Source organism: Limulus polyphemus, unplaced genomic scaffold (assembly GCF_000517525.1).
Source record: "Limulus polyphemus unplaced genomic scaffold, Limulus_polyphemus-2.1.2 Scaffold62, whole genome shotgun sequence".
Taxonomy (NCBI): domain Eukaryota; kingdom Metazoa; phylum Arthropoda; class Merostomata; order Xiphosura; family Limulidae; genus Limulus; species Limulus polyphemus.
The window spans coordinates 445,156-457,515 of record NW_013665672.1 but is presented as its reverse complement, the minus strand read 5'-3'; the positions used below and the strand labels follow the sequence as shown (position 1 = coordinate 457,515).

Sequence of the window (12,360 nt, the reverse complement as noted above, 5' to 3'; positions counted from 1 at the left end):
GTCTTTTGTATATATATATATATATATATATATATAAAATGTAACACAAAAAACTTTTTTAATTTACATCCAAAAACTACGTGTGTGTGCCTTTATATATAGTTGTGTCCTAAAGTGATGTGTGTGTGTGTGTGTGCATATATAATCCTCATAGTTCACATATTACATATTTACTTAGTCTGACATATCTAAATTGAGATAGACACAAAAATGAAGTCAAATACCGAGTAATAAAAAAACTGTTAAATAAGTCAAAATTGTAATTCAGAATATTTCTTTACAGTCACTTTCCAAACCTAAAATTTTCTCTGTATAGCTTTAGAAAATTTCCTTAAATGTACAAGTTATATATGTTCACACATTTTTAACATAATAATTAATATCAAATCATTGAAATTAATAATGATCTCCAAATTGGAAATTTATTTCAATTTCATATTGTCACATATATACTCTTACTCAAATTTTTTATACTGTATTATAAAAAATTAAAAACTATAAAGAGGCTTTAACAATATTTAGAATACTACTCACAATAAAAGAAAAACTAATAATTAAAACATGCGACTTCATTCAAATTCAGTGCTTGAGTCTGAGTCATCAGACAAGTCAGAGTCACGAGTTACATTCCGTATACGATCAAGGGTAGCAAGCAAAACTGTTGATAAGTCAGCATCACTTGATTTCCATCTGGGCTCAAAACGATTAGTTCGTTTTTCTATGAACAGAAGTAAAAACTTTTGTTTACACACTAAAATTGATAAAAATTTAATAGCAAAACTGTATCATTGTTAATCTGAAGTAATCTTAGTCACATATGTATAAAAAATAATTTACTAATTATAAAAAAGGGCATTTTACATAATAAAATAGAGAACATAAAAGTTACTACGGTCATACACGTTAAAAATACAAATATCATTAAATACACAACTACATAAATTCACAAAGATTCCAAGTGCTTATGCAATCATTCCATTAACTCTTTTGCAACGGGAGCCCCTTTAAACACTTTTCTGTTAAAAGTAATTCTGTTACATGCAAAATCTAATTACACACCATTAAATTCAATGAATGTGAATGAATTTAATATCATAATATGTGTTATAATTGGAAGTTATATTTTATCCAACTTTTAAGGTTCTTTATTACAAAATAAACCTTTAAAAAATACTTATAACTTCAAATGTATTGCCACATGACCAATGAGCTATGAAAAATCTCTACTATGGTTCTGTATCTTCAATAATACGATGGTAATAGAGTAGAGGTATGTCTAGCCACTAAGGTGCTTACATAACCTTTTGACTCATTTCTTTCAAAGTACTCTGAATGAATACAGTTAAAACAAGTAATAAAGTTTTCAACCCCTGACAGCTGCCATGTACACCTTCAAAAGATTTGTTTGAGCTTTATCCCATCCATGTAGACATTCCATACACATGTATATAACAATTAGAAAGTACTCATTTTACATTATAAACTAACAATGGTTATTTTAAAATTGGCACCAAGTCTTTGTCCCAGAATACATGAAATTTACTATAGTATTGTTGGCTGTTTGATCGACTGTAGCACTTATGGTTGTTTCTTACCTAAATATGTTAGAAATACAGTTTAAATTGTATTTAGACTTTACTATTATATTTTAGTGAATTATGCATTAGTTATGTTTTGAAATGCATAAATAAAAGGTTTAAACATTTTAAAATATACATCATACTTTGCATTCATCCTCAAGGCTTACAATATTATGCACTGAACAAAAATTTGCCGAAGGGTTGTGCATGTCTCTCAAAGAAACTGTAATATGCCTCGAGGACACCATTGACTTGTGTCGAGATGAATAATAAGTGGTGAAGGACAAGAAAGGAAAAGAAGACATTAAAAATTAACAATATGTGAAAAGAAAAAAGAGATGAAATTACAAATTTAACAAAAGGAAAATCTTGTAACATATTCTACAAAACATTAAAAGGTATGTATGTTTTCGTATTTCCTAATTTTAATTATTTCATTGCATTGTACATTGATGATAATAGCTAGAGTTAATGATATGGTAAAGAAAATGAAAAATAAAATATAAAAATTTACCTTAAAAATCTTTTAATATCCTTTTAGGAGGTTCTAGAGATTATGCAAATGAAATATGAAACTATAAGATGAAGAAAAGTATTTTTATACTTAAAATGAAAATCACTTTGCACTTGATTTGTTAATAGTTTGAATGCAAGTAACTACAACAGAAAAATAACATTTTTAATAAAAACACCTAATTATAAAACTGTCATTATTCGTATACAAGATATTTATGATCTTTAATGAAATATTACCAATTTTTGAGAGGATATGTTAAGAAATCTCAGAGTTACCCATGTATTGTTGTAGGAGTGAAATTTGCGAAAGGGTTAAGCATTATAGTTTCCAATAGTTACTGATAAAAGTAGTAGTACATAATATTGTTGATTGTGCTTAATGATATATCCCAGATTACTAACAAAAAGAAGAATATGTTTTAATATCAGCGTTTATAAATATTTTTATCCTTATATGAAAGTTAGCAGCACATTAACACTCAAGCACTACAACTTCATATAATTTTGAATATATATAACAGTGTTAAATATATATATATATATATATATATATATATATAAACATACAAACTTTATCACACATATAGTAATTCTACATTTAGGATTATCTACACACTTACCTCCCTTTAAATGGCTGATTGATGGAATTGTTTTACGAAGATTGCTTCTGACAGCCAGAAGCTCATTTAAGTCAAGTCCTGAGATCCCACTCAGTAAAGATTCACTCTTCTTTGTAACAATTCCATCTGTTTTCTGCTCTTTTGTCTCATATGGCAGAAATAAAGTGTGTGACAATGGTGGAGGAGGTGGTGGTGGTGGTGGAGGAGGTGGAAGAAAGTATGATTTAGTCTCAATGTCAGGACCTTGTGAAGTGGAGCAGAAAGCAGCACCATTCTCAAATGTATTCTGATCATCAGGGTCTGGTGGAGGTGGAAGAGGGAGATTTTGTTGTTCCTGAGAGAAGTATAATGCATCAACTGGAGGTGGGGGAGGCAAAGGTAACTCATAATTTTCATTAAGGTTATCCACCATCACTATAGTTTTTTCTCCAATTCTTTCACAAAGTTCATTCCCTGCAACAGTTTCATCTTTAGCATTCACATGAATAATTTCTCCTATAAAGCTTGGAGAGAGAGAGCTACTACTGGTATCAGATTGCTGGCACTTCTAAAAGTAAAACATTAAAACATAAACGTTTTATCACTTTGGAGAACTTTCCAAGTTCGATACAAATGTGTCATCTAATACTATTTTTGTTTGTCTTTAGAAAAAAGTTCATGTTAAAAACTAAAATCAAGACTAAACTATTTCTACTTAATCACATCTCTAATTTAAGATTCCTTGGTTTCAATTGTTTTCATAACAAACAGGTCTTATGAAACCATTGTAAACAAACTAAAATTAATAAATAAACATATTAAAACATTGATGAGAGAAAATGTCTTCACAATTAATTATTTATATGAAATGTCATTTAACTTGCACACTACAGAGCTGCCAAATTATTACTGCCAGCCATCAATTTTCCTGTTTGGTTTTCTATATATTTATGTAATTGTTCCTTTTAAATTCATAATCATATGCAATGCAAATTGGTGCACAAAAAGACTGAAGAAATAACTGAAAGTGCTTTCATCACAAAACATTTATTGAAGGTGTATAACATTTCTGGTTTTTACTGACTGATATATATATATAAACTCACCTAAAACCTTGAAAACAGCTATCCATTTTTTTTTTAAGAACTTTCTTAGATTCCTTTCATTTTAGAATATACACTACCTTGACTGTGTTAAAAGTAAGGTATGACTATGTGTATCTGCAAGCATGGCATTAGCTCCATACATACATAACATTGTAAAAGTACATTTCATGCCTTATGTGTCACAAACACTGAAATTTCATTTCATAAAGATGTTTCTTTAAGGACAGTTTACCTGTCTATAGGCCCTCAGTCTTTTCAGGGTCTTTTTTCGTTCTTGTCTCATTTTTTCTTTTGCAACTTCATCTTGCTTCTGGCGCTCAGCTTTTTTCTGTAAGTACAGATAATGTATCATTCATATAGAACAAAGTATATAGATTATTACTGTGCATTTCAAAACCACACAATGTAATACTAATAAATGATTTTTGATAAATGCAAATACACTGATACTTTAAGGAAAATGGTGATATTCCACAACAAACATATTTATCCCTAAATTCTTCCTTTAAAACAATCACTCCCATTAATCAGGCAAACATACAGAAGGAAATTTTCAAACAGACATATCATGCAAAATTCAAATGTAACTCTAATCAACATATTGTAAATCAAAGATCACTGATATCAGTCTGGCTTGTTTTAATGTTTTGACTCAATACCTCTGAACAACTGGAGACTTTCTGAAAGTATATAATAAATGTCAGTAATATCTTCATATTGTGACCAACTTTTCTAGGGAATTTACACTTAGATGTACATGAGCATGCAAGATTATTAAAAGAATGTCAGTTTTAAAATTATTACTTGATATAATATCACTTTCTGTTAAGGAAGAAAAGAGAGCATATAGTTGCTAAAAAAATAGTTGAAACAAAACAAAAGGCTATAAAAAATAAATTATATATAAATACATTCATGTTTTTAGCAGGCACTTCATACAAAACAACTGTAATTCATAAGCCAACACATGTATTTAGAATTATTAATTCTGCACTGATTACCAGATTTATTATTTCATAAAATAAGTAAGAACTTCAACAATTAAAAATTAAAGTTAAAAACAAAATATACAATTAAAAACTGTATATAATTAAAACTCTACATTTTTCAGTCGAAGAGATTCCACCATCTTCAGGAGACCAGAAGAAACACAGGAAATTTCATTTTTATACAAGCAAGTGTCCATGTTTTGAATTAATGAACACAAAAATGCAATTGAAAAATTAAAACTAGTGAATCAGGTTTGGTGGAACATGCGACAAACTCTTCACATAACGTTGAATGGGAAGGTTCAAATACTTAAAGAAGTTAAGCTTAAAAATTAATTAAACATAAGAGAATCTCTAGAAATTGTTAAACATAAAATGATTTTGAATAGAGATCTAGGCCAAGGTGCCACAGAAGTGAATTTTTGGAAATATATTCTGTAGAGGGTACTATACAAATGCAAATTATACACATACACTTGTTTGTATAAAAATGAAATTTCCTGTGTGTTTCTTCTGCTCTCCTGAAGATTGTGGAATTTCTTCGACAGAAACATGTAGAGTTTTAATTATATACAGTTTTTAATTATATATTTTGCTTTTAACTTTATATAATAAATTACTGTACATCTTAGAGGACTAATGCATTTGCTTTAAAGTTAAGGTAACAACTTATTAACTGTAACAGTGAGTTCATAGGGCTTTTCTGAAAACCATGAGCACCTTCAGGGCATGTCATTAACTTTCAAAATAAATCACAATACAATAAAAGCTGCATATTAAATCACTTTAGTCAGAAAGTCAAGTGGCAATATGAACCACTAGTAACTGAATCAGTTTACTAAGCATGTGTTTGAAATGTATTATTGTTTCTAGACATCATGTACAAACTTGCAATTACATTGAAATTAAAATGTAACACAAATAGGGTGTGTCTTTTTTTTATTATTAGATATTCATCTTTGAAAATGCAAAAAAAGAAATTATAAATTTTGGTACTGGTTAACAAATTTTGATAATTCCTACATTAGATAAAATAGGTTTCTTACTGTATTTTACATAAAATCATATCTTTAGCTTTATCTACCTATGTTTAACAATCATAACTTTAATCAACCTAAAATACCTATGCTTGGCTGCAAGGTTCAAAGGCTTTTCCTCATGATTTATTGAGGCCCCAATATAACAACCAATTTCCTTCATTACCCCCAATTACTTTTATAGCTACTTCAAGGAGGGTCCATAGCCTCATAAAAAAAAAAAAACCAGTAGGACACCTGCCCATGATACCTGAGCATATGTGTCAAGTGTGCCTACAGCTTGTGAGTGGGGTTTGTACACAGTTTCAAATGTAGCATCTTTGGAATCCAGATGGGATCAAGAACAATGTCAGGTGCAAGGCTCAGAAACCCTGCAAACCTACTTCTAGACCCCTATCATGCTTAAATGACCATATAGGTGCATTTTACCCCCCCCCCCCTGGGGGGGACTATACCATATAGATAAGAACACCCCCTGGCCATTCTCCAAGTCTGCCTAACAAGTATGATCCTGCTAGGATTGTTTTTGGCATTGCTCATTTTTCACCTCTGTGACCTACCTGATCCTACAAATCATTACAACAGCTTGCTGTACAAAACTCCCAATATCTTTTAGAGTGAATCACAACACACTTTACTAAGTTTTTTAAGGTTTATTGAAAACAATCCTGAAGCAAACACTGAATCCTATTTTTATTTGCTTAACAGTAAATTACCATATTATTTGTACCAGGGGTATCTTCAGTAGAGAAAAGATTAAGCCAATTTCCAGCTCAATACGTAGGGTTGGATCCTTGTTCACTGTTAATTGCTATGTTTAAATCACAAAACATTCAAGTAATGTAGAAAATAAAAACAAAAGTGCTAACAAAAATAAAGAAAACTTGCTAACTTCCTTTTTTTTAATTGACTACTAAAGAAATTAGTTTATAGGTGACTATATGCTTAACATACAAATCACTCTGACATTCCCTAAATGACATGACAGTGGAGAGTCAAATGTGAATGTACCATTTTTTTTATATTAATGGTATTAATAATATAGAAATGGGACAAACAAATATGTATATATTTTTGTAGAGGCATTTGGTTGCATATTCAACACAAAAAAGGCATAAAATAATTGAAAAAATATATATTTCTCGAACATATATGTAATAATGACTTTATGATCTCAACAATATGAAAGTTATCAGTAATTTTTGATCAAAGCAAAATATCTACACAGAATACAATTCTACCATTCATATAACATTCTTACTAGGGTTATGCATAGTCATAAAATATAAACTTATAATAATTAGAATGCACTGATTCATCAGTTGGACACCAATTATATTTTGCAGGTTTTGATGAACTTAGGAGATTCAGGTTAGTCCTAAGTTCAAATACTAAGCTAACAATGAAGAATAATCATAATACATAAAATATAGTAAAAATATGTATGTGTGTGTGTGTGTATATGTATGTATGTATGTATGTATGTGTATGTATGTATGTATGTGTATGTATGTATGTATACATGTGTGTGTGTGTGTATGTTAAACATTTTAGATAATAATGTTAATGAACTTTTTCAGTTCAGCTCACTTCTACACATTACTAAATGGGTTACTGTTCTATAAGGCTAAATACAATTGCACATCAAATTATTTTTACTGAAACAATTATTGAGTAAATAATTTTAGATTTACTTGCTCAGCTACATTTCTTCATTATTATTACATATTTCATTTTTTTTCTTCAAATTACTAATTCTTTTCTGTAAAGACTGTTTAATATAAAAAGATAGGTACACTTCATTTGTTGTTGCACAGCAGATTCTTACCTGCATTGGTCAGTTGAAGAGATGGACTATCTTTAACATTTTCTTAATGCAAGTAGGCAGTATTACACCACTCATGACTTTACATATTTTTTTTTACATTTATTTTCATGTCTCTGTGTATTGTCTTTGTGCATATTTGGATTACATTTATACACAGCATATATATTAAATGCCAGAGATTCACTTACCATCTGAGCAGAGTGATGTTTTCCAAACTGTTCTCTTTCAGCATATACTTTTTGTTTTTTCTTTTGCAGGTGACCTATACAGGCTTTCTGAAATCAACATGTTAAAATATTGGTACATAGAAAGATTATTATTATTCTCTAAGTTTCTAACATCATGATAGTATTAGTGAATTAAGTTCATAACATCCAACAGTACAAATAGGATGATGCAAAACAAATATTTAAATAAATTGTAATTTCACATATCTTTTCACTTATGGCTGCACCCGAGGAATTTTGGTACAATGATTTATTGGTGATAAAATAAGTATAATTCATCTAAATGAGATCTTTCTATTAGGGGAGTTTACTTGCAAGCTGTGAACAACCTTTTACACACCACATACTATCTCAACAGGGATGGGAGTAATCTAAAGTAAACAAAATGATTTTTAAATATGTCACTTCAGTTCAATACGATTTGTGTACTTTCACAAATTGTCAATGATATATATATATATATGCATTCTACATCCCAGAGATTAGTAATTCAAGCATCTAGAGACACAGTAGTGATTCCAGACAAATAGTGGAGTAACACTGCTATTACTCTATTTTCATGACTGAACATTTGGCCAAACCTGGGGTATTTCCCACACCTATTCCAATACCAATATTCTCATGTTTCTGAACATTCTTGCACCACATTACAAACTAAAGCTTCATATCTATTTCAGATTAATAGAAATAAGCACATTAACATTTTCTTCTTCTGTTTAAGAGGCAAAATATACAGTAAAGAGAGGAGGACTGTCAAGAAACAAAATTCCACTGGAAGATATAACCCTTTCAAATCAGTCTCCTGCAACTCGCAGGAACCCAACTGAGGAATGATATGTATGCAACAATACATAAGGTAACTCTGAGATTTCTTAACATATCCTCAAAAAAACTGGTAAGATTTTGTTAAAGTTTACAAGTATCTTGTACACAAAGAATGACATTATTTTAATTAAGTCTTTCTACTAAAAATATGTTATCTATTTATTGTAGTTATTTGCACACAGACTCTCAATAGTTCAAGTGCAAGGTGATTTTCATTTTAAGTATAAAAATACTTTTCTTCATCTTACAGTATTAAAGTTTTATTTGCATAATCTTTAGAATCTTTTACATAAATATCAAAAGTTTTTTAAGGTATATGTTTATATTTTGTTTTTCATTTTCTCTACCATATCACTAACTGTAAATATTATCATCAATATACAGTGGAATGAAATGTTTAAAATTAAAAAACAGAAAAATGTCCATACCTCTTAATTTTTTGTAAGATATCTTAAAATATCTTCTTTTGGTGATTTTGTAATTTAGGTATTTTTACATATACATAATTTCTAATGTTTTACTGTTTTTTTCCTGTCCTTTACCATTTATTATTCATCTCCACACAAGTCAAAGACACCTTTGGAGCATATTACAGTATCTCGGGAGAGATGTGCAAGCCTTTGGTAAAATTATCTTACACTCTTGCAAGATTGTAAGCCTTGAGAACTGGGGCAATGCTTGAGATTAACTTAAAAAATATTTAAACTTTTCAATTATACATTTTAAAACATAAATAACACATAATTAACTAAGATATAAAAGTAAAACTGTAAGTGCTATCATGAGGACAAAGCAGCCAACAATATTACCGTCAGTTACATCTACCCAATGACGACAAATGTGTGCCAATTTAAAAAAAAAACTATTGTTTAGATTTAAAAATTATTACATATGTTTATATTGTTCATCAGTTTATTTCCATACAGATTACAAATAGATTTTCTGTAAATGGTATTTCACCACAATTAATAATACATTTTGTTTTATTTTTATCACTAGGATATGAGCACATTAACTAGGCTGAAGCTCACAATTGCCAGGACAACCACTGACAATCACAGGTGGTTACTCATGTTTGCCAATTCAATGCCAAATTAGTGACAGACAGTTTTACAGCCATTATTAGTTTATCTGAAACATAGATCAGGCTACACCTACAACTTAAGGAAACTTGTTTGGACTGGTCATTGACAAGAACACCCCTAGAAAGATAGACTAACTAATAAATGTTCCCTTTACAAAGCTTTACAAAGATTAGTTCATTAGAATAAACAATCTTACTGGATTACTTAAAACCTCCAAACAAGATTTGTACAGTTCTCTAAGAGTTGTAGCAGGCAACATATTCACAAAAATCTCTGAATCGACATTTATTACAATAAAGCAATCAAGCATTTTATACTTAAAACCTCCAAACAAGATCTGTACAGTTCTCTAAGAGTTGTAGCAGGCAACATATTCACAAAAGTCTCTGAATCAACATTTATTACAATAAAGCAATCAAGCATTTCTGATTTTTGACAACAATAACTCCAAGCAAGATAACAAAGGGTCATTAAATGTTATATCTACAGGTATAAAAGTTATTGTCATGTAGTCCTAAAAAGATAATTGTTCCATTCAAGATGGATTGTTCAAAACATACCCATGAGTAGAATAAGATGCAGAAAAGAATACATTTTATGCAGACCTATGAGAAAGTTAAGAATCAGAATATTATTACAACATGAAAAGTTGCCAACACTGGCTTTTTCTTCTGCCATTCATTTACTCAACTTTCAGAATCATTACCAAATTCAATCACTGACATAAACTGGCTAGCTAAAGCCTAGATTATGTATAACAATACTTAGACCCAAAGAGTTACCTTTTTCTTCTTTAAACACTACTGAAATCAGTCATGCATGGTATGCAAGTTAGATCCTGCAATGTGGATTTCATATATTAAAATCACTTGTAAAGTTTCTATGTTATTATTACAAGCTAGCCTAATAATCAGTGTCTAATAACTAGATGCATTTCTGCAGGGTTCTCAAAAATATTTTGTTTCAAGAGTAAATAAAACCAAAATTAAGAGTAACAAATATTTTTATTTCTTGCTTTAGAAGTTTATATGTCATACAGTGTTGTAGCCTATAGAATGCATAATTCTTCTTGTGGTTCAATACAAACTGCAACATTAACCTGATAATTACAGGCACCCCTTTACTGTGCATGTACTTTGTTACATTCAAAATTTAAATAAGCAATCTTACTATCAATGCATACCAATTAAATTAGCATTAAAATTTACATTATAGTTCAAAATTTTATATTATCCAAGTTTTAGTTCCTTTATTTCAAAAGAAACCTTAAAGAAAAATTATTAAACTTCAGTATGATGCACAAGTTCAGAAAATTTTAACTTTTCATCTCTTGTAATTTTAATATTTCTTTCTGTACATTATACTTCTATGTATAGACAGAAACTAGGTTAATTGCTCTGTCTACACGTTCTTCTTTCAAGTCTTTTATGGGAATGTTCGTATAAAAGAAAAATAAATTCCTTAGAACTCTTTACAGATACAACGCCCACTCTCTACACATACAGTTGCAATTTCTCAGCCAATTATACTTGGTTGGACAAGATGCTTGTAACCAATAGAAAAACACATTTGAAATACTATTTTTCAACAATTATTTTAAAATTGGCACAAATAATTCCACAGAGAACTTGTCAAACACTCTTAGTATTTTTGTTGCTTGTGACCACACTAGCACTTTAGTGTTATTTCTCACTTATAAATATATTAGTTAGATAGACAATCAAATTTTAATTAGGTTTGAGTTTTATATTTTAGTTAATTATATGCAAGTTATGTTTTAAAATGCATATTAGAAAATTTTATAACTTTTAAAATATAAGCCAAACTGCCTTGGTTTATCAGGCTTAGTGTAGTAGGCAAATGTCCCAACATTCTGACGATGACTAAAGTGTTGCTGCTGAGGACACCATGAGAATACCTGTTGATGTGTGTCATGATAAGTAATAATGCTAAAGGATAGGAAAGGAAAATAAAACATCACAAATAAACATTTTTCTGAAAAAGTAAAAACTTATAATTAAAAATATAAACTAAGAAGATTTTCAAGATTATTCACTGAAAAATTCAAAGGTATTTACATCTTTTCTATTTTTAATGTTAAACAAATCACTGCACAATACACTGATGATAATACTTGAAATATTCAGAGTCTGAGTGCAAATAACAAGTCTTTAATTAAAATACTTAATTAAAACAATCTCAATCTTTGTATATTGTCAAAATAATGTGCTTATTCTTCTTAATATTATATATAGTAGTAGTATTTAGAAAGCAGGTTGAATAATAAGGGTGTTGGGCTAAGAATTCTTCTTCTACAGTAGGTGTCTGTGACTTGTTGGCAATAAATTCAAAAATAAATGAACAGTACAACTCCACTTGCTTTTAAACTAATATATATATATACTATTCAAACAGGTTAAACATATGTACAACAAATTCTTTACATTACAGAGATCACAAGCAAATCATAAACATATATATATATATATAGTTCTCTTCTTCTTGTACAAAGTCTTACGTTACGGTACCTTATTACTAAGTTGGTTTCAAGTAATTTCTAGTTAGAAC

General features: G+C 29.3%; 1 protein-coding gene across 2 annotated transcripts in view; it reads right to left on the bottom strand.

Annotated features, from left to right (window-relative positions):
- Positions 1 to 25: 25 nt before the first annotated feature.
- Positions 26 to 12,360, bottom strand: part of LOC106464650 (junction-mediating and -regulatory protein-like) — a 38,776-nt gene continuing 26,441 nt past the window's right edge. For both annotated transcript variants that reach the window (XM_022392926.1, XM_013924813.2), the window contains exons 6-9: positions 7,844 to 7,930; positions 4,034 to 4,129; positions 2,717 to 3,263; positions 26 to 718 (exon numbers count right to left, since the gene is read on the bottom strand). In XM_022392926.1, coding sequence (XP_022248634.1) covers positions 570 to 718; positions 2,717 to 3,263; positions 4,034 to 4,129; positions 7,844 to 7,930 — 879 coding nt within the window. In that variant the 3' untranslated portion in view covers positions 26 to 569. The remainder of the gene's footprint in view (positions 719 to 2,716; positions 3,264 to 4,033; positions 4,130 to 7,843; positions 7,931 to 12,360) is intronic.